Source organism: Hyaena hyaena, unplaced genomic scaffold (genome assembly GCF_003009895.1).
Source record: "Hyaena hyaena isolate Hyena2069 unplaced genomic scaffold, ASM300989v1 scaffold_238, whole genome shotgun sequence".
Classification (NCBI taxonomy): Eukaryota; Metazoa; Chordata; class Mammalia; order Carnivora; family Hyaenidae; genus Hyaena; species Hyaena hyaena.
In genome coordinates, this window is record NW_024080870.1 from 542,414 (window position 1) to 564,954 (window position 22,541).

General features: G+C 52.7%; 1 protein-coding gene and 1 non-coding gene across 2 annotated transcripts in view; both read left to right on the plus strand.

Moving 5' to 3' along the window:
* Window positions 1–22,541, plus strand: part of ABAT (4-aminobutyrate aminotransferase) — an 87,060-nt gene that overhangs the window by 44,937 nt on the left and 19,582 nt on the right. Inside the window, exons 2-6 of the mRNA XM_039244352.1 lie at window positions 247–359; window positions 10,309–10,406; window positions 12,739–12,768; window positions 14,311–14,428; window positions 17,709–17,758. Coding sequence (XP_039100283.1) covers window positions 290–359; window positions 10,309–10,406; window positions 12,739–12,768; window positions 14,311–14,428; window positions 17,709–17,758 — 366 coding nt within the window. The 5' untranslated portion in view covers window positions 247–289. The remainder of the gene's footprint in view (window positions 1–246; window positions 360–10,308; window positions 10,407–12,738; window positions 12,769–14,310; window positions 14,429–17,708; window positions 17,759–22,541) is intronic.
* TRNAK-UUU lies at window positions 22,375–22,459 on the plus strand. The gene is given in 2 exon segments: window positions 22,375–22,411; window positions 22,423–22,459. It is a non-coding gene; the product is annotated as a tRNA-Lys (tRNA).

Genomic DNA, 22,541 nt, shown 5'->3' on the forward strand with positions numbered 1-22,541 from the left:
GTGAGCAGATTTTTATTTCAGTCATCTCAGCACCCAACGGTGGGTCCCGGACGCAGGCCCAGAGACGGAGGGTCACATGCTGTTCTGCCTGAGCCGGCCAGGTGCCCCCAGTGTGTATTCGGCCCGAAAGCAGAGGGTGTGATGTCAGGAGAACCTTCTCCATGACGTGGGGTCTCAGGGAGTGGGGTTCTCGCAGCAGGGATGAGCCCTTGGCCGGCCTGACCCTGCACCTCTGTTTTCTTTCAGGGTGGAAGTGCGCCCGGAGCCTCTGTTCCTAAAGCGGAGGATCATGGCGTTCATGTTGCTCAGCCGGCGGCTGGCCTGCACCTTCCAACACAACTACCGCCTGCTCGCGCCCAGTAAGCCCGGGGGTCTTGGCAAGAACTGGTCCTGATGGGAAACGCCATCCCGACTGGCGGGGAGAGCCCTGGCGGGTAAAGGGACCAGGCGGCCAGCGCTTCGGGGGTCTGTCCCTCCCCCTGCCCGCACACACACACTAAACCTGTCCCCATCACCGCCCCATCCCCCGTCTCCGCCACGTGCTCCTGTCCCTGCGTGGACAGCTCTGGGTGGCCTGGAGGTGGTGGCCCCAGCAGCCAGGAGGGTCCGGGCTGTCCTCACAGGGACTGTCGGGGGAAACACAGCTGAGCCTGTCGCCGGGAAACGGAAAGGCTACAAACGTCCTTGTGACTGACCTCAAGGCCAGGTGTGCCTCCCAGGGCTGCCCTCTCCCTCACCTCTGCTGACCCGCACCCACCTGCGGCAGCGCCCACCCTGCTGGCCGCGTCTCTGTGGGGCTTCTGTTTCTCCCTGCCTCTCTGAGTTCAGGCAGCTTAGCCGGGCCAGCCTCCCTTCCACAAGGAAGGCACGCATGAAGCCCATTTTACAGAGGAGAAAGCTGAGGCTCAGAAGCAAAGTCACATGGCCGCTTGAATGCAGGTCAGTCTGCCTGCAGATGCCGGGCTGTCATGCCTCCTCCACGCCCCTCCTCGGGGCTCTGGGAGACACGGGCTGGCCGTGGCCTCCTGTGGGCACCCTGCACGCCCCCCCCGCCCCCGACGTCTGTCCCAGCTCTCTCAGAGCCCCGTCTTTGTCGTCTTGGTGTCCCTTTGTTGCTCTCGTCTGCCTCCTGAAGGCAAAGTGCTGCCCTTGACCTTGGTCTGCATCTTGAATGCTGGGGTTTATATCCTAGGTGGGGATGCCTTCCCACAGACGCAGGGCTATTAGCAGGTTGTATTTTAAAATAAACCTTTTAAGGGCCCTGCGTGGCTCAGTTGGTTAAGCGCCTGACTTTAGCTCAGGTCACGATCTCATGGTTCGTGAGTTCAAGCCCCGAATTGGGCTGTGTGCTGACAGCTCAGAGCCTGGAGCCTGCTTCAGATTCTGTCTCCCTCTCTCTCTGCCCCTCCCCTGCTTGCTCGCTCTCTCTCTCTCAAATATAAAATTTTTAAAAAACACCAAAATATTAAAATATGCCTTTTACCTTGGGTTGATTTTACGAGTACAGAGAAGGTGCTAGGATATTACAAATCCCATATGCCCCAGCGCCCCCCGGCTAACACCTTCCCTCACTAGGATGCTCTCGTCAAAAACGGAGAAGCTGACCTTGTAGATTATAGCTACCCGAACTCCAGGCCTCTCTGTGGATTTTACCAGTTTTTCCCTCAGTGCCTCTTTCTGCCCCAGGATCCAGCCCGAGTCCCGCAGTGAGCTCTGGGTCCCAGCTACCCGGTATCATCCAGTCTGTGACCGTGTCTGTCTTCCTTTGTTGTTCTTGACCCTGATAGCCTCGAGGAGTTAGTAGGCTTGAGGTTCTGTTTTATTTTATTTTATTCAATTGTAAGAGAAGCATGTTAACGCTTACCCACTGTTACCTTAAAAGTAAACCCAAAGCAGATCGCTGATGCCCGAGTGGTGTGCTCCTAGCGGGAGAGAGAGTCGTCCATAAGCGGTAATGCTGAGCACCCGCTGGGTGCAGAGGGTGCTGTGGTGCTGAGGGCGTGGCCCCCTGGGGCTCCCGGCCGCTGGTGCACGCGGCCCTGCCTCTGCGGGTCATTCTCAAGGGCATCTGCGCCTTCCCAGGGAGACCACTAGGGAAGAGCCGTGAATCAAGGCCCCTATGCCTGGGCCACATTCTACCCAGGGAGCCTGGCCAGGGGGCAGAACTCTGAGCCTCCGTTTCTCATCAGGAAAGTGGGTCTCCTCAGGAGAGCGAGGACAGTGCCAGGAGCGTCCTGCCTCGCACGTGTCTCGGACCAGAAGGAACAGTTCAGGGCCACCTGGACCCTCTGATTCTCTCGGCAGACATGTCTGCTCTCAAAAAATAAATACTTTTTTAAAAAAGAAGGAACAATTCATGGAAAGCCCTTCGTTTATATTTACAAAGCATGAATAAGGAAAAAAAAAAAGACGGAAATGACTAAATCAGAATTACCAGGTCTGCATTTTCTTGGCCAGAGTAGTATCTTTTTTTGGGCACACTTGTGCCAGATTTAGAGAACCATACAGTGAGATCTTTCCTCTAGCCTATCAGCCTGACATATCTAATACAATAGAGAGATGGTCAGTAGGTAGGTAGGTGGGTAGGTAGGTAGGTAGACAGACAGGTAGGTAGGTTGGTAGATAGGAGTTTTTAATACTAAACCACGGTGTTGGCAAAAATACAGGAACCTGTGTGTTCATACACTGCTGATGGGCAAGTAGCAATAAGGAAGTAGATTTTTGTGTGTTTTTCTTTTAATAGGCTCCACACCCAGTGTGGAGCCCAATATAGGGCTTGAACTCATGACCCTGAGTCAAGACCTGAGCTGAGATCAAGAGTCGGGTGCTTAACCGACTGAGCCACCCATGTGCCCCGATGAAATAGTTTTAAAATGGTATCTAATCTTTAATCCGTTTAGTTCCCTGGGAGAGGAAAGCAGAGACAAAGAGAAAGTATGTAACTTTCTCAGAACCTCGGTGCTAGCAGGTGGGTGAACCCGGCTTTGAGCGAAACCAGGCTGGCCCCCAAACTTGCAACCTTAACCACTGTATTCGTTATTTATCGCCATGTAACACATAGCCCTAACTGTGCCAGGTAAAATAATGCACATTTACTATGTCACGGTTCCCGTGGATTAGGAGTCTGCAGGCAGCGTAGCTGTGTGCTCTGGTCTTCCATGAGGGTACGGCTGAGCTGTCAGCCAGGGCTGTGGCCTCATTCGGAGGCTCACCATGGAAGCCGGGGGATCTGCTTCCAGGCTCACTCCCACGGTGCTGATTGGATTTGGTGCCACACGGACATCTCCACAGAGCGGCTCACAGCCTGGCACCTGCGTTCCCCGGAAGGAGGGAGAGCGGGAGGGTGCTTCAGCCCACCTCCGCTCCCACGGTATTTAGGTATTTGTGTGGTATCTCCACCCATCGGATCGCTGTGGACCCTCAGACACGGCAGCTCGTGGCTCAGACAATGCTCCCAGTGGCACTGTTTTGTGCCCCTCCCCTACAGTCATTGATAATCTTTTTTGTTTTAATTTGTTAATGTTTTATTTATTTCTGAGAGAGAGAGAGAGACAGCATGAGCAGGGCAGGGTCAGAGAGGGAGGGAGACACAGAATCTGAAACAGGCTCCAGGCTCTTAGCTGGCTGTCAGCACAGAGCCCGACGCGGGGCTCGAACCCATGAACCGTGAGATCATGACCTGAGCCGAAGTCGGACGCTTAACCGACTGAGCCACCCAGGCGCCCCTGATAATCTTATATCGGCAAACAGAGCACAAAGACTGGGAGACTGCAAGGTCAGTGGTGAGACTACTGATATCTTCCTCAAGGAACATGTTCTGAAAAACATCGGTGGGGTGCTGCCTCCCTGAGAGCAGGTGAAAGAAAGGGCTGGAACGTTGCCACTCACAGGCGACAGCGCACAATCCCCTCTGGCCGTACCAGACCTGCGATGCCAGGAACGTCCTGAACGGCCTGGAGTGTCCCACGCCCTTCGGAGAACCAGAGCACCCAGGAGAATAATGGAGAAGGAAACCCTTTATTGCCAAGTGCATCCTCAGCCGCATCCGTCTACAGCCTGGCAGGTGCAGACACCGGTGGTGCTGAGCAGAAGGACCACCGGGGTATTAGAAGGAAACGAAGAGCCGCTAGAGATGGACCGCCGTCCCCTGTGTCTCCACCGTCACCCACCCGAGTCTCCCTCCGAGGAGCCCCGTCTCCTGAACGGACCAGAACGGGGACGCTGTGTCGTGAGTCGTGGCCTGCAATGCGAGGAACTACTGCAGGCTCACAGGGAGAACAGGGACCGTTGTCCAGCTCATCCGGCCGTCACCGCGACACTGTCCTTCTTGAGCTGACAGAAGGTCTCCAGGAGCCTAGCCGAGGACCGAAGTTCTGCTCGGAGCGAGGAAATACCAGGAACAGGGGGAAAGCCCCCTCCTCCCAACAGGCCCCCCCCCGAATGTAAATAAAAAAGGTGAAGAGCCACCCAAAGGCAACAGCGCGTCTTCCAAGATTGGCGTTTGAATGGGACACCCCCTTGGAGAAGGACCCCACCCCCCAGCTGGCCAGACAGCAGGCAGAACCCGCTCTGACAGCTGCCGGAAGGAGGGGAAATGAGGAGGAGAAGCCGGAAGAAGGCCCTGTGGGCTGCCCACCATCCTGAGAACAGTGACATGGAACCGGGTGTGTTTACCCTAAACCTGCAAGGAAAGTAAAAACGGGAAAGCCAGCCGAAGCGGGAGGAGTCACAGCCCTCACGTGGGAGGTGGCCCAGAACAAGGGTGTCAGAGGCGAGAAGTCCTAGCAGTTTCAACCCTCGGTTTCAAGGAGTGGCCATGGATTCTTCTGGATCTGGGACGGGAGGAACCAAACAGCCATTCCGGAAAGGACGTTTGAGACCCCACAGAGCGAAGCCCATCAGAACTTCTCGTTCGGGGTGTGATGGAGTTAGCCCTGCCCGTGAGGTCGGCAGTCGCTGTAAGATGGTGCCCCTGGATGGGTGGCAGAAACTCACACCGTGACCTCCTTCACGAAGGGATCAAGGAGCTCTTCACAGCTGTCCTCAGAGCCAGGGGATGAGGATGATGAGCCCCCAAAAGGGGCTTTGAGGGGCCCCGAGCACAGTGAATGCAGTGCACATACTCGCGAACTTACCTGTTCAGCAGAGAAAACTGGCCGAGCTCGTAGCTGGCGAGTCGGAAGTGCACTGGCCGTATCTCCGAAGGGACTGGCCACACCATCCGCTGCTACACCGTCAAGTGTGTGCAGCGGCCCCCGGCTGCAAGAGCGGGTTCTCTGCCTTCCCTCTAGACGGCGAATCCTCTCTGCAGGATGGGCACATGGTGCCGTGGTCACCTTCAAAGAAAGGACAGTAAATGACTCAAGATCTTTTTTTTTTTTTTTTTTTACCATTTGAGAGAGAAAGAGCATGCATGCACACAGCCGGGGTAGACACAGAGGAAGAGGGGGAGAGAGAGAGAGAGAGAGAGAGAGAGAGAGAGAGAGAGAGGGAGAGGGAGAGAGGGAGAGAGAGAACCCCACGCAGGCTCCACGCTCAGCACAGAGCCCGATGCAGGGGTTGATCGCACGAACCGTGAGACCATGACCTGAGCCATGATTGAGAGTCGGATACTCAACCTGTGGAGCCAGCCAGGCACCCCACGACTTGAGATCTTTGAATGCCGCAGCCTGAGGCTGTCAGCCATCTTGCCACAGCCGAGGAAGGTGCCCCAAAGGTGCTCATGGTTGGGTCTCTTGTTCTGTAGCATTAAATGCACGCAATGGATTCCTCCCCCTCCAGGGACTCCAGAGGCCCCAGCAAACCGTGCTTTGCGTGAAGGGGGTGAATGACCTTGTGCTCAGCGGCTGTCAGCCCATGTGCCCTCGGCGTCCGTGCTGGTGGCCGTGTGTGGATCTGTGAAAGTCACACTCACGATCTGTAGTAAGTCTCCTGGGAAAAGCAGTGGTGACCACGTGCCTGGAGAACTGTGTCCTGTCTGTGAGTCAAACTCCCACCAGCGACTGCAGGCTTATGGAGGACACGAAGACTTGACCGTGTGCACACCCATCCGTAAGAGTGTGATCTCTCCCGGCTGACAGGATGCCAGTGTTCAGACTGCGAAGCTAAATCTGCTGCAGAATTCCCACTGTCTGCGGCACGGTTACTCTCTGATATTTGGCATTTCAAAATCATTTCAAATTACTCAAAACCACCATTCGTGTGTTTGCCGACCACACGCATCCCAACGTTCAAACCCTGCAACGTCCCTGGCAGAAGTGTGATGCTCTTCTCGCCGCTGGGAAAGGATCGAAAGAGGCTGAATGACGTGCTGAGGATAACACAAAACCGAGCCGGGGAGCTGCTGGCCTCCCGTCCCGGGAAGAGTTTCCAGCCAGGTGTGCCGCCAGCGTGAGTCTGGGCTCCTGTAGGGGACGACACGTTACACTGCAGGTTCTTCCTGGAGGTCTGTCAGACTTACACAGATTCTACAGAACGATACTTCTCTGGGACAGCATGGAATATAGTAATTTAGGCTACTAGTATTCTCCAGATGTTTATGAAAGAGGTAGATCTTAATTGGTTAAAAAAAATAAATGAGGTGGACACTTGGGGAGGGGAAGATTTCTTAAAAGAAAGAGCAAAGCACACAACTCCGATTGAACTTGACCTTGACTTTGGCCAGGCTCACATACGGAGCCCTTCCTGTTTGGGCAAAAGGCCTTCATTTATTACTCTCAGTATAAAGATCAAGAGAATGTTAAAAACATTTGATGGCTGTTTTTACAGCTTGGAGTTAAACATTGACTCTAGTTTGGTGAGGCCGCAAGGGTGGCCGGCATCGCATCGGGTTCGCAGAGGCAGAGGGCCGGGCTGCACTTCCCCACCGTGCGGCTCTTCTGGCTGTGTTGTGTCGTTCACGAATGAAAATGCTGGGTGGGTCACTGTTAATTCAGACTCTCTTTGCTTCTTTGCGCCTCTAGGAAAGCTGTTTTGCTGAAAACGTTTCATTTCAAAGACGGGCACTAGGTGACCCGAAGGGCAGCATCTGTTACACGCCCGGTCTCTGGGAAGGGAGAGGTCAGGTGGACGAATTTTCAGCCTAGCGCTTACTAGCTGTGTGACCATGCAGATTAGGTGACCTTTCTGGGCTTCAGTGTCTTCTTCCGTAACATGGGAGCAATCGTAACATCTACCTCCCAGAGGGGATTGAAGCTTAGGTGAGGCGATCCACGTGAAGTGCTCAGGACGCTGCCTGACACGCTCACCCTAAATGCCCGATGAAGGAACACCTCTGCTCACGTGACTTGACGGAAGCGATCCCAGGGAGTTTAACTCGTGCTCTTTTCTCTTGCGGCTCATGGCAGTATATATCATCACTAAGAGAACATCTTTGTGTTGGTGTTTGGTTATTTTCCTCTACAAGAAGTCAAAGTGGAGATATTGCAGGAAAAGCAAAAGTATTGGACCTGCGTTCAAATCCTAGCTCCGCAGTTCACTAGCTGTGTGACCTTGAGAAGGTCGCTTAACCTCTCTGCTCCTCATCTGTAACCTGCGAACCATCTCTCGAGAGGGCTGCGGAGGAACTGAAACAGGAGATGGGAATTTGCCTGCCTAGCACACAGCAGGGGCTGCACCCGTGTTTGCTGCCCCCACCTCCCCTTGTTCGATAGCATGGTGGCCAGCGTACCCGGCTGTGGCTTCCAGGACCTCTGCCCAGAGGCCCTGGGCCCTCTTCCGGCCACACCCTCGAAGACTTGGCACATGGAAGGACCCGAGGCAGCTCTCAATGCAGACCTGCCTGCCTGACGCCTAGCCACCCCGCCTCGTGCCTGAGCACCCCCAATTCCCAGGGACGGGTTCTCGCCCTCCCTCCCCGCCCCTCCCTGCGTCTGCCCGCAGTCTTGGCATCCCTATACTGTAGCTCCGCGCGACCCCACTCAGCCCTGTCATTCCCCGGAGACCCTTTCAGGCGCAGCTCCCACTGGGACCTGTGTCCAGGGCTGGCGTTTCCACCTTGCAGACCCCAGGACATCTGACTGCCGCAGCGCGGCGCCAGGACACTTTCTGGAGAAGGAAGAGAGGACTTAGGTGTCCTCACTGGAGGACAGCTTTCACGCTTTGAATTTGCCCCCCCCACCCCCCCCACACACTTACCAGAAACAAAGCAGGATCAGCACGAGTTAAGAACTGTTTTTATCCAAACACGCATCCCTGTGTTATGCAGGTCTAGCTGGAATCGGCCTGGACCCGTAGCCCTGAGTTCTGGCCAAGGAAGCAGTAAACAGCTTAATGTAAACAAGAAGTCATCAGTATGTTCCACGACCTTCTAGCTCTCTGCTAATGGAACCGACTCTGTAGGGACTCCCTTTTCATTTTCAGATCAAACAGAAGACAATAAAAGCCGGCTGCCTCGTGCTCCAAAATGAAGGGTAGCATTGGATTTTAACTGGACTTGATGTTCACAGGGCTCCATTGTGTTACAAAAACCCTCTTTGATATCCAAAGCCATTATGGAAAATTAAGAATGCATTTAAATATGTTCTTTAATATCATGGCTTCACATAGTTTGGCAAGCTGTGTGTGTGTGTGTGTGTGTGTGTGTGAGTGTGAGTGTGAGAGAGAGAGAGAGAGCGGGAGAATGAGGGTGAGAGAGAGGGAGGGAGGGAGAGACAGATCCTAGAATGGTTCTTGGCTTCTCTCGGTGGTTTCCTCTCCTACCTAACGGGAACAAAAGTACGAAGTGTCTAGTGACTCCCTAGTCTAATGCATGCACGGCAAGAAGGAGGAAGGGACATTTCCCGGCTACCACATGTGTTCTGGGAACGCCGAAGACAAGCAAAGACATTGAAGGGATCTCTGGGGGTGCTGACGGTCAGTCACCCCACACTTACCATGGGTTCACCACAGCTGTCTTTCAGTCAGGGATCAAGACTTGGGGGGGGGGGTGCCTGGGTGGCTCAGTGAGTTAAGCGCCCGACTCTTGGTTTTGGCTCAGGTCATGATCTCAACATTCATGGGATTGAGCCCCACATCGAGCTCTGCCCTGGCAGCTCAGAGCCTGGTTGGAATTCTCTCTCTCCCTCTGTCCCTCTCCCATTTGTGCCTCTGTCTCTCTCAAAATAAATAAGTAAACTTAAAATTAAAAAATTTGGGGGGCACCTGGGTGGCTCAGTTGGTTAGGCGTCCAACGTCGGCTCAGGTCATGATCTCACAGTTCATGGGTTCGAGCCCCATGTCGGGCTCTGCTGACAGCTCAGAGCCTGGAGCCTGCTTCAGATTCTGTGTCTCCCTCTCTCTGACCCTCCCCCCTGCTCATGCTCTGTCTCTCAAAAATGAATAAACGTTAAAAATTATTTTTTAAATTTTTAAAAAAAGACTTGGGATTGAGGCTGCCCTTCACTTCAGCAACATGCTGAGCTCAGAAGCCTTGCGGGTCTAGCCTGGGAACTCCCCTCCTGACATTTATTACCATGCACGAGTGTGAAATGGATCTCCACCAAGTGACTTGTGCCCCAAACTTTTTTTTTTGGTTAAAAGCATCTGTAAGTGGGGACAACCTGTATTTAGCCATTTGATCATTTACCCCATGTGATTCCCAAATGTCACAACTAGGGGCACAACTCAAGGGAGGTGATGCTGGCATCCAGTGGGTGGGGTACCGCCAAACATCCTCCAGGACACAGGACACAGAGCATTATCTGCCCCAAAATGCCGGTGGTGCCAAGGCTGAGAAACTCTGGTACTTTTGGATATACATTTGGACATGGATTAAATTTTAACAAATTTGGATAACTTTTGTAATGCTAATGCCATGGCCATCTTTCCATGTCTGTAAATATTTAAACCACCCACGTCGGTACTATGAACAGATGCATAATATTCCTTTGTCCATGAAATGGTGGAATCTGTCTTGTTCTGTTTAGCTGCCCTCCACTGCTTTCTCTCTTTGTTAAAAGACATTACGAGGATGAATATTTAAATCTACATTTTTTGTGTACTGGCCCCATTATTCTCTTAGGATGAATCCTGAAATGAGATTCCTCAGTCGAAAGGAGTAGGAAGGCAGCATTAGCTGGTACTCACACCAGCAGGACACGAGCATGCCTATTTGCCTACAACCTCACTAACACTGGGCTTTCCTGTTTTTTAGAATCTTCACTGTTTTGTTGGGGCCCAGGTCTGGCCAGACTCTGTGTTTGGGGGTGGTCTGGCTCGGATGGGATTGAGGTCCTGGCACAGCCTCCATTGGGGACATTGGGCACCTGTTGGGGCAGAATTCTCATATCTACCGTCTCCAGGGATTCTCATCTTCTTTCTTTACTGCAGGCTCCAGACACATCAGTCAGGCCGCAGCCAAAGTCGACGTTGAATTTGATTATGATGGGCCCCTGATGAAGACAGAAGTCCCAGGGCCTAGATCTCGGGTGAGTTGAGCACACTTGAGTGGTGTTCTTAAGAACAGCGTGAAAGGGGTCCATGAGGCAAGAACACAGCTGAGCTTAAAGACCTATATTCTTAGTTGCTTTCAGAGAGCTTACCACTAGAGTTCCAGGACATTCTGCCATAAGAAGTCAAAGAAAGCTTCTCAGAGGAGATGTATTCATTATTTGTTGTTACGATAATGCTGTGTAACAAACAAGCACAATACCTCAGTAGCTTGCTAATGCATCGAGGGTTAACTGGGAGTTAGCCAGGCAGCTCTGTTGGGCCCATCTACAAGCCTGGGGGATGACTGGCCACTGGTTGATGCAGGATAAGCTTGTCTTGGTCACTGCAGTGACGTGGCTCCGCTCCCTATGTCTCTCGTCCTTCAGCAAGCTCGGCTGGGGTCGTCCTCATGGTGATGGCAGAGGTGAGCACGTGATGTCTAGGCTCCACACTGGTCTGCCATCACTCCTACCTCATTCTGTTGGCCAAAGCAAGGCAGATGGCAGTGCTAGAGGGCACAGGGCAAGGAAGCAAAGGCCCTTGATCTTGACCTTGAAGGATAAAAAGAGTTCACCGAAGGAGTGCATTCTGTTGTAGACCAGGTAGAGAGAGGCGTGCAGGGTGATAGGACATGGTATGTGAGACACGGGGGGGATAGCTCCGAATCCCTGGAATAGATGTTATCATGTGAGACGGAAGGGGCCCAGGATGTGTCTGATGAGGGGAGGCTGGGGCTTTTCAAAGTTGCTACAGAACCTGCATATTACACACTTCAGGAGGCTGACTAACCTTGACTCTGTGTTGCTCTGTGTGGTACTGTGTCTAATGTTCGCACCTAAAAAATAAGTGTAAACCTTTTTAATACAAATCAGCTTTTTTCTCCACAGATTTTATCCACAGTGTCACTTTTTTTTTTTTTTTTTTTACTATCAGAAGAAACCCCTTTTTGAAAAATAAGATAAAAACAGAGAGGGAGGCAAACGACAAGAGACTCTTAAATACAGAGAACAAGCTGAGGGTTGCTGGAGGGGGGTGGGAGGGGATGGGTAAATGGGTAATGGACATTAAGGAGGCCACTTTTGGGGATGAGCATCGGGTGTCCTATGTAGGAGCAGAATCACTGGGTTCTACTGCTGAAGCCAAGACTACACTGTATGTTAACTAACTTAAGAATAAAAGAATTTAAAAATTTTTAAAAATTCAAAAGAATATATACACAACTTACTGAGATGAACATAAGAGTTTAGCAATATTGTGGGCACAAAAGGCATTCAGCATCTATATATTCCAGCAATAAACAGAAATGGTTTTTTTAGAAGATGGCAGGACTTAATATAATTACCACATACTCCTTAACCTACTGTATTTCTATGTGACTTCCCATTCTTTATCAAAACTAGCATAAAAATGTTAGTTTCTAACCAGTATTCTAACAAGTGTCTAACTTGTTTCTTCAGGTCTTCATTTCCTTATGAAGACTCCCACATCATGTAAAACTTAAATTTGTATGCTTTTCTCCTGTTTAAAAAAAAGAGGCCTTTTGTCATTGCAATTACTTTATAAATCCAGAAATCTTTGTACTAATGCAAGTCATTGTAGTTATTTTGATGGTGTTTTGCTAACAAAAGGAGAGACTTTTTCATGCATATTTCTATGGGGGAGGGGCGGATTTTCATTTCATAGTGGAGAAATACCTAGAATAATTTTTTATATTCTTGTCATTACTATTGGTTTCTACTTTTATGTGGAACTGTATCATTTTACGACACTAATTGCTAAAGTTGATTTTAGGCTGGATTATTTTTAGAAATTAAATACGTGTGAGAGCAAAGCAACTAGGTCCCAATTCCCAATTTATAATTCCCAGTTTCTATATGTACATCTGGGTAATGGAGGGTTTAGATTATAATTACGAATGGTACTTTGATGTGCAAGTTTCTAATTTCAGTTGATTTTATTTTTTCTAATGGGGTGTTAAAGCCTCCCCCGCCAAATACAAGGGGAACCTATGCTTTTATGAGCAGTAGATAAACCCCTTTCACTTAAATTTTTGTTGTTGTTAAATAATTTATTTTATTTTATTATTATTTTCTAACTTGCTAAATCCCTGCCATCCTGGTAATGTGACTGGCAGGAATAGTCTCCAACCAATTATTTATATTAATCAATTTTTTAAATATTTATAATATTATTGGCTAATTGACTGTGAAGTTATTGGTGTAAGTGGCGCGGAGGGGACGCCCCAAGACCTGGGAAGACATGAAAGACTTGAAGCTAGTTCGGCAAGAGTGTGTCCTTGCTCTAATGCTTTGTTATTCTTCCCTGCAGGAGTTAATGAAACAGCTGAATATGATTCAGGTAAGTGAGGATGGGCTAGAGCCTTCCCTCCACGCTTCAGTTATGACTTAGCTGAGGGACACACTTCCTCTGTGCTGGCTCTTAAAAAAAATGCAACTGACTTTGGTCTAAACCTTTTTTTTTTCCCCTTCTAATTTCCCTTGTGATTTCTTCTTTGACTCATTTGTTATTTATGTCGTGTTTAATTTCCACTTTTTGGTGAGCTTCCCAAACTTCTTTCTGTTACTCATTTCCAATTTCATTCTGTTGTGGTTGGAAAACATATTTTGTGTGAATACCATCCTTTCACTGAGGCTTTTAAATGGTCTATCTTGGAAGATGTTCGCCAGGCACTTGAGGACAACATGTACTCTACCACTATTGAGTGGAGTGTCCCGTCAAAGTGTCTGTGGGATCTATTGGTTGAGAGTGTTGTTCTAGTCCTACTTCCTTGTTAATCTTCTCTTTTTTTTAATTTTTTAAATGTTTATTTATTTTTGAGAGACAGACAGAGAGACAGAGAGCTGGGAGGGGCAGGGAGAGAGGGAGACACGGAATCTGAAGCAGGCTTCAGGCTCCAAGCTGTCAGCATGAGCCTGATTCAGGGCTCAAACCCATGAACCACGAGATCATGATCTGAGCTGAAGTCAGATGCTTAACTGTTTGAGCCACCCAGGTGCCCTGTCCTTTGTAATCCTCTGCCTGATTGTGCTATCCACTATCAAAAGCCAAATATTATTAAACTTGCCAGCTATTCTCTTATAACTACATTTTTCTTCCATGCTGCCATTTTTGCTTCATGTAATGTGGGGCTCTGTTATTGGGTGCTTACATGTTTATAATTGTTATATCTTCTTAGTGGACTTCACCTCCAGAAGTATTTTTGTTTCTTTGTTTTACACTTGATTTTGTTTGATTAATATAAACCATTTCAGCTTTCTTAGGATTGCTGTGAGAGTCATGTACCTTTCTCTATCCTTTTATTTTCTACATATTTGTATCCTTGAATCAAAAGTATGTCTTGTGTAGACAGCATATAATTGTATCTTTTTATCCAGTCTGACAGTTTCTGATTTTTTATTGGTTGTTTCATGTGCACACAGGTAATGTTATTATCTATATGGTTGTGTTTACATCTTCCATTTTACCTTTTGTTCTCTATGTATCTCATATTTTTTGTTCCTCTTTTACTTTTTTTTTTTTCATTAAGTGGATATCTTCTAGTGTATCATTTTCATTTCTTTCACAGTTGCTATTTATTTTTTAGTTTTCTTCGTGGTTGCTCTAATGTTTACCGTGACATCTTAACATGAATCTTCTTCGGATTTATATCTGAATCTTTCGTTGTTGTGATATATAAAACACATACAGAAAAATTCATGCTAATTCACAGCTTAATAAACCATTATAAAGCAAACCATTCATGTAAGCAACGAAAGATACCTTCTGTGTGACCACAGAATGGGTAAAACATGGCTTACCTCCCCAGTTAAAGCTTCATCCCGAAAGGTGGGGAATCTAGGGGATTGTAGCGAACCTAAGTCAGTCTCTACTTTCCCCAAGAATGCAGATGCTGTGCATTTTTTCTGCAATTACGAAGAGAGCCGAGGCAAATACCTGGTCGATGTGGATGGCAATCGGATGTTGGACCTTTACTCCCAGATTTCCTCTGTCCCCATAGGTAAGAGCTGGGAAGCCCGCCCTCGGATGTACCTCTGCTCTCCATTAGTCATAGCTGTCCCGACTTTCGTTGCTCCCTCCAGAAGGCACATCCCTGTGTGTTGCCAGACACTTCCCTCAAGGGCAGAGAAAAAGAACAAGTCATGGGTAGAGAGTCTGTTACAGGGACTTTATTTTTTTTAATTTTTTTTTTAATGTTTTATTTATTTCTAGAAGAGAGAGACAGCGTGAACAGGGGAGGGTCAGAGAGAGAGGGAGTCACAGACTGAAACAGGCTCCAGGCTCTGAGCTGGCAGTCAGCACAGAGCCCAGCACGGGGCTCGAACCCACAAACCGTGAGATCATGACCTAAGCGAAAGTCAGACGCTTAACCTTAAGACTAAGCCACCCAGGCGCCCCTGTTATAGGGACTTCAGATGTCTTCTCTCATTTACTCTTCCTCGAAACTCTGCAGGGTGAATATGTATTAATACCCCCATTTTGTTGATAGATAAGCAAAGCTCCGAGAAGAGATTGATGCAGCTTGCAGGGGAGGCACGGCCAGGACATGAACCCAGGTCTGCGGGACCACAGCCTCCAAGGTCCGCTGTCTTAGGTTAGGTCTCTTGGAAGAAGAGCCTGAGGCAGGCGCTCTGTGCAAGTCGCTTATTAAGGGCACACTCTCAGGAGACCAGGGAGAGAGAGAAAGGCTAAGAAGGATGAGGTTTCAGCCAGAGACTAGCCACTGCCTGATCCCACAGTAGGGGAGAGGGGGTGGCCTCTGGAGCATGAATTGCACCCAGATTTGACCCCAGACTGTGCCAAAGAGGCTGACCTTTTTGTACCCAGTCATTGCCCATTAGCTGCCAGCAGGAAGGGCCTGGCTCATCTTTTGGGCAAAGGGGCCTCCATTCACCAAGGAAAGATTTCCAGAGAAAAAGGAGACTGGAGCCATTCCTGACCCCCAGGAGGGCAGCTGGGAGAGGGGTGGCTGCCCAGTCAAAGTGAGCAGGGAGGGGCACCGGCAGCGTCTGCCTCACCAGGGTCACCTCTGGCTCGCTGCTGGAGGAGAGTGCGGCACATGTGGGGCGGATAGGGCTGACTGTCACACACGCAGGTCTCTGCTGTGCTCAGTGGTCTGTGGGCTGAGCCTCTCGTCTGGTGAAGCCTGCCCCTTCGTGTGTGATGCCAGCCCCTATTTATTTCCCATTAAGATGCGATTAGATGCTATGGTGACTCATTCTTTTTGGGAAGCCTGTCATTCAGAAGTGCTTTGGCCTGCGAGGGCGTCCGGGGTTCTGTGATTTGCACAACCCTGTCCGTGTTCTGTGTCGCACTGGAAGGGCCTGGCCTGCAGTTCTCAGGGTCAGGTCCTGGCTCTGCCACGTAACGGCCACGCGCTGCAGGCCATCCTCTTCCCAGCTGACTCCCCATCTTCCCGGCCTCCCGAGCCCCCGAGGGCCTCCCTCACTTCTCCAGCCGGCCACCCAATGCACAGGGTCCTGGGGGATCAGGCCGGCACAAGGTGGGAAACATTTTCCTCCCCTATTTCTAGTCTTCCAGATGGGTTTTTCTAACTAGTAACTGTGCCAGGCACGCTGCTAAGCGCCTATAATACCAGGTCTTTCATCATTGTCTCCACCTTAGCCACGGGGCCGGGTTTCTAGAGGCCACGGGGTTTCTCCAGCGTGTCCAGGGAGCCCGAGGGTTTGAACCAAACAGTCTCTGCCTCCTGTGATAGCTGCCTCCCAGAGGACACCCCTGCCCTGCCCTGCCCTGCAATGCGGAGGTCCCACAGCTTTGAAAGCCCAGGCGTGGATTTCCCTGATCCAGACAGACTGGCTTTGCTCTCATCTCTCCTGCAGCCACCAAGACAGGCTGCATGTGTGGCTTAATAAGATTGCCCTGGAACTGGCTTATCTACTGAGGCAGCAGAGTCTGAAAGGCCTCTGGCCACAATGTGGTTGGAAAAACCCCGCAGAAGCCTCCTTCCTTGACTACCTTGACTAATAGACACCTTGCAGCCAAGGGCCCAGCAGCTGCCAGGGCAGAGGCAGCTCACAGCTCTGTCCCCTGGGAGCCCAGGTCACCACCCCCCACCCCGCCCCAGCCCACCCTCCTCCAAGCACAGAGTGAAACTACAGGCTCTTCAAGTCCCTTCACTCTGTGATGCTGCCGAGGAGAAGGTCTGCCCTGGGTGGCTGGGTGGTGCCGGGGCCTCCCCTCCCCTCTGGGCTCACTGGCTTCCTCTGCCGGGACTGAGCAGAGGCCCCAGGCCCAGAGCCTCGGGCGGGCCTCTCTCCTTTCAGAGTAAGTATATTCAAACTAGAAAGTGAATTGGTTTAAAGAAAATAGGTCTCTCTCTCCTGTTGAGAAGGTTCTGGGCTCTCGCCCGTGCCCCAGATCTCCATGTCATGCGTTTGTTCACCTGGAGTCCGCTGAGCGGCACATGTGGCCCCTGCCTTGAAGGGTCTTCCAGTCCGGTCTCTGACCTCCGTGCCTGCACCCACTCAGACCTGGCCGCCCTGCGGGAGTCATGGCCAGCATGGGAACGAGGAACAGAAACTAGAAGCACAGGCTCTGAGGCTGGGGCGCTCTGGCCCCGGTGCATTTCCTTCCTTTCCGATAAAGGCCTCCGCTGACCGAGCATCTGCTGTGCGAGGCAGGCTTTCTCTTCGTTCAGGGCTCCTGGTGCGTGTTAGGTTGCTTTTGAGCCTGGAGATATCAGAGCGTCACTGTCAAGATGCGTGTGCTGGTCTATGTATGCGTGCAGAGGGCAGATTCATAGCAGGGCAGCTGCTGAGTCAAAGGGTATCCTAAGCCCTGCCGTGCTGGGCAATTGAGGCAGCAGGGCTCCGGGAAGCAGCAAACGTCCAAAGGGGTGGGGCGGGTCCCAGGGTTGCAGACTGCATCACTGACCGGCTCAGTTCCAGAGCAAACGGGTGTTGCGATTCAACGCCACTGGGAAGAAGGTGAGGGCCGTGGTTCATCACACCGGCCCAGGGAAGCACTCCCAGCCCTGGCCCCGAATGTGCCTTAACCTTGCCTTCACCGCCAGGGGCTCTAGCCGGGTGGGGCTCACACCCGGGCTTCAGGACTGACAAGAGATTTGCTGAAGGTTTCCGGCGGCAGCCTGAGTGATTCTGAGTCCGGAGGTCTGGGTGGACCCCAGGAGTGGGTCTTGTCTCCAAGAGATAACAAGGCCCCATGTGAAGGGAGGGGCAGGGTATGGGGGAGGGGCGCAGAGACCCTGGGCAGGCCTGTAACCAAGACCCTAACCGTGCCCCTCCCCATCTCCGCAGGCTACAGCCACCCCGCTCTCCTGAAGCTGGTCCAACAGCCTCAAAATGCGGTGAGTCCCGGGTTCTGCGATGTTGACGGAGGTCCAGAGGGTCACTGGGGAGCCTTGGGAAATACCCCATTCACTCACTCATTCATTCCACAAATGGTTATTATTAAGCACATACGATACTCTAGGCACTTGGAAGAGTGAAATAGGCGCCAAACGCCGCGTTCACCACTTCACAGCTGTAGTGTTGACAAGTCTGTGAGGCAGGTCCCACTGTCATCCCCATCCTACAGAGGACGCTGAGGCACAGAGACCTTTGTCCAAGGTCACACAGCAGGAGGAGGTGCTGCGAGTAAAACCCACAGGAGCTGGGGGGTTTGGGGAATTGAGGGGGCCGGGGAGGGGCAGGGAAGGGTTCCAGGGAAATGACCTTTGAGCCGAGACGCCTGCAGGGGAGGGGAGTGGGTGGGAGAGGAGCTTCGAGGCTGAGGAGCCAGAGGACAGCGTGGCCACAGCCAAGCCAGGGGCCTGACGGCGTGCAGTTTTAGGGACCACGCGGGCTGATGTCGGCCTCGGCAGTGGTGCCGGTTGCAGAGGTGGTGCTCTGCGGGGGGCCGTCCTGTGCACTGGTCGTGCCCTCCATGCCAGGAGCATCACCTCTTCAGCTGTGATAAGCAAACCCCGTCTGCAGACATTACCACATGCCCCGGGGAGGGGGAGTGTGTGTGGAGGGGCCCCGAGGCCAGCAGACGCAGGAGAGGGGCAGGAAGCCCTTGAGCAGCCACACTGGATCTAACAGTTGCAGAGACGCACATTCCCCCCAGCGCACTGCTCAGTGAATCGTCTCAATTCCTTATTACTTCCTTCAGGAGCCTTTTTAGACACGATTTTCTTCATTGCTCCCACCTTTACACAGTTTTTAATGCCGGTCACGTCTATTACTGCCGTGGCAAATTACCGCCAGCTTAGAGGCTTACACCACCGCCCGGGAATCTCGCCCGGGTTTTGTGGGCCAGGGGTCTGGCGCGCTCTGCACAGGGTCTCACGTCAGCTCTTCGCCGAGGCTCGGGGGCAGAATCTGCTTTTGCAGGTTGTGGGCACCTCACTCCCGTGGTTTCTGCGTGGTCCCTCCGGCCTCGAGTCCTTCCTCTCCGCCTTCCTCCCGTGTCTGCTCTTCGCAGAGGGCTCATGTGGTTGCACTCAGCCCGCCCAGAAAATCCAGAACGCTCTCCGTATCCGAGCTGATCAAGAACCTTAATCTCAACTGCAAATTCCTGGTCCCAGGACCAGCAGGCGTGGCATCCACGGCACCCCTCTGCCATGCGGTAGACACGAACCGTGTAGGCGCTGTGCCTCCCACACCACGGGGTGGGGGTGGGGTGGGCGGAGCGGTTTCCGCCCCTGGTGGGAATGCACGAATTGCACCTGGTCTCCCCACACCGCGCCGCCCTCTCCGGTTGCCGTTCCCCTGACGTCCAACGGCAGACGTGCGTTTCCTCCGTTCTTCACCCGCGGACGTGGAGCCGTAGCGGGCATGGCCCTTACCGCGCCCGGCGTGTTTCCCGCAAAGCCCGCCTGCCGGGCGTGTGTGGCCGCAGACCAGGCGATCGCACGGCTTCCGGGCCTTCCGTGTGCGCATGCGCTGCAGGTAACCGCCTCATCCAGCTGCCGACGGGCCCTTGGGTCGTGTCCTTCCAGAACGTGGGAGCACGTGTGCTCCGGAAAACACGTGCGTGCATGGCCACGGGACAGGAGGCCCAGCCGCCGGGCTGCCCGTGGCCGTGCACACGCGGGCGGCTTCAGCGCCTCCTGCCGGCCGGGCCCTCGCTGCACAGCGTGGGACTTCTGATGCTGCGCGTCCTCGCCCACGCCAGGTGTCCCCGAGGGGCTTGCGTGTCACAGGGGCCGTGACTCCTAAAAAGAGGAATCTAAGATAGGCGGGGATGGGGGGCAGGAGCGTTGGGAACCCACTCCCGGAGCTTAAAGTCCCTTTTAACTGGCAGAGTGGAAAGGAACAGGGAAGAACCACTTTTCCCGCCAGGGGAGGGGCTTGGGGACGCACAAGTTCAGGAGCTGCGGGAGCGGAAATGGGCGTCCCCATCTGAAGCCCCCCCCCGCTCAGGAGGCCCCCCAAGCTCCCCCTGAAGGCCCCCCCAGGCTTCCCTCCGAAGGCCCCCCCAAATGCGCCCGCCGAAGGTGCCTGACGCCGGTGGGGAGGCTCTGCGGGTGTGTTTAAGTTCGGAGCCTGGCTTTGTTTCGAAACGTTGTGCGGATCCCAGATGCCTCGGCAGTTGGTGCTGGGAAAATGTGTCAACAAACATGTCACACACATTTGCGGTGTCAGCTGCCTCCGGAGGCAGAATCGTCCCCGAAAACATGTGACTTCGGGGACTCTGATTTCAGGGGACGCCCTGCCCCCACCTGTGTCTGCCAGGAACCTGGGAGCCGCTTCATCCTCCCCTTCCTCCCACCCGCCTCTTACCTGTCACCCTGCCGGGACCGCCCTGACCTTGCGTCACCCCAGCGGCCTCTGTGCACCGGCCCCCCCCACCCCATCAGGCCCATGCTCACCCCTACAAACGGTACCCACTGCACCCAGAGTGCCCCCCACGCCCCCACTAAAGACGCAGAGCCCTTCGTGGTCTGGCTCCTGCTGCTTCAACCTCATTTCTCGCCGTGTGTTGAGTCATCGATTTATTGGTTGAATACCTACCGAGTGCCAGGCACCGTTCTGGGTGCTGGTGAGGCCATGGTCTGGATCCATCGGGACCACGGCCCATGCTGACGGACTGCAGTTCTGCTGCAGAAGCGTGGGCTTGGGCAAGGGAAAGGAGCCCCCCGGCACGGTCTCAGAGAAGTGGGGTGCACCCTGGGCATCAGGTTGGGGGACCACTGGCCAGCATGTTGGGTCTTCCAAATTCATGGCTGAAGGTGTACTTACTCGGTGATGATGGCACTTTGCCAGTGTAGGGCAGTAGCCTCTGTGGAGGTCCTGTGAAGGGGCTTATCAACCCCTTTGTCCCCCAACCACACCATCTTCACACTGTAGCCTAATCACTTGACGTGGCTGCAAAAAATAAAGCCCCAGCCCCTGGATCCAACTTCTGGGCTCCAGTTACAATTTCTTACATCACTTGTCACACCGCCCACAGTTTGCACATGATCATTTATCTGTACGATGATCAGTGCAGTCATTGCACTGAGTGGTGGGTGCAGTCTGACATCCCTGACACCGGGGAGCCCGGACCTGGTCAGGTAAGACACAGGCTGTCACCGTGAGGGAGGAGGCCCCACTTGGGCAGATAAGGACTCTGAAGACCAGAGAGGTTAAGTGACTTGCTCCAGGTTGCACAGCCACTTAAACCAAAGCCTGTCCTCTTTGCATAGCACTTCAGGACTGCTGAGCCTGACAGCAAAGATTCTAGAAACCTGTCCTCATTGGATTCCGCTACCCGGTGTCCCAGATATCTTCTGTTCTTAATGTCACGCTTTGTCGAACAGGAACACCACCCCCACATCTTTCCCAGTCCCAGATAGGCAGTCAAGCTGCCAGCCAGCCGTCCCGGCCGTCCCCTCCGTCAGCCGCTTCCCCCGCTACTGGTGATGGCAGTTCGCCTCGACCCTGATCTCACGGTGTGCTAGATTTCTTAGGAGCCCCACTCACAGCTCGGGGCCAAAGGAGATGCACGCAAAGGCCCCTAGAAGCCAGCCAAGGTCTCTGGGTCGCACCCAGACTCCTGTCCATCATCACAGCTTCGGGGGGAGGCGGCTGCCTGCAGTGCCTGGCAGAGGATGGAATCTGAAGTCAGCAAGCCTGATGTGAGCCATGCATCTGCCCCTTCCTTCTCTGTGTGACTCGGGGCAGGTCACTTGACCTCTCTGGTCCTCAGTTTCCCCAGTTGTACAGCCAGGAGGGTTACCTTCCCCAGCTACCTACCCTAGACTCACCCAGGTGGTCACAAAGCAGAAAAAGCAACATGAATCCGCCTCAGTTCCTAGCAGCCCAAGGCAAATCCGAAAGCCACCAAGGAGGACGCGTTCTGGGGCTTCCCGATGCAGTGATGGGGCTGTTCGGATTGGCACAGGGTTTAGTGCACTGACTGTGACTGGAAGAGAGGTCCCCAAGCAGTCCCCAGGCCCAGTCAGTAGCCCCCATCACCTTTTGAAGGGGTGATTCAGCTGTGGGTTAGTTTCAGATTTACGCACCAGGTGCAGAGACACCTCCCACCTGTCTTTCCCCAAGTTCACCTAGTGCTCACCCCCCGCCCACAGCAGCTTTGTCAAAACTAAGGCATTAACACGAGCATGTTGTGTGATACAGACCCCACTCAGATTTCCCTGCATTCCCAATAATGTCCACTGTCTGGTTCCCGGACCCAGTCCAGGATGCCACGTTGCATTTAGCACAGTCCACTCTCACAACCGAACCCAGTGGTGACCTTCCCCGTTTACCACTGTGCAGACCCCTCCCAGACCCTCCCTGGCCCCTGCCCAGGGCACTCTGGACCTTGAGGGGGAAGACGGCTCTAGTCTTACCCATCTGTGCTCCCATCTGTGTCTTTTCTAGAGAGATGGACACATGTCATTATCTATTTGTGAAAACCCCTAGGATGTACTACACCAAGAGTGACCCCTGATGTACACCTGGAACCTTTTTTAAAAAACACCATTTCGGGGATGCCTGGGTGGCTTAGTTGGTTAAGCGTCAGACTTTTGCTTAGGTCATGATCTTGTGGTTCGTGGGTTCAAGCCCCGCGTCAGGCTCTGTGTTGCCTGCCAGCTCAGAGCCTGGAGCCTGTTTCAGAGTCTGTGACTCCCTCTCTCTCTGACCCTCCCCTGCTCACGC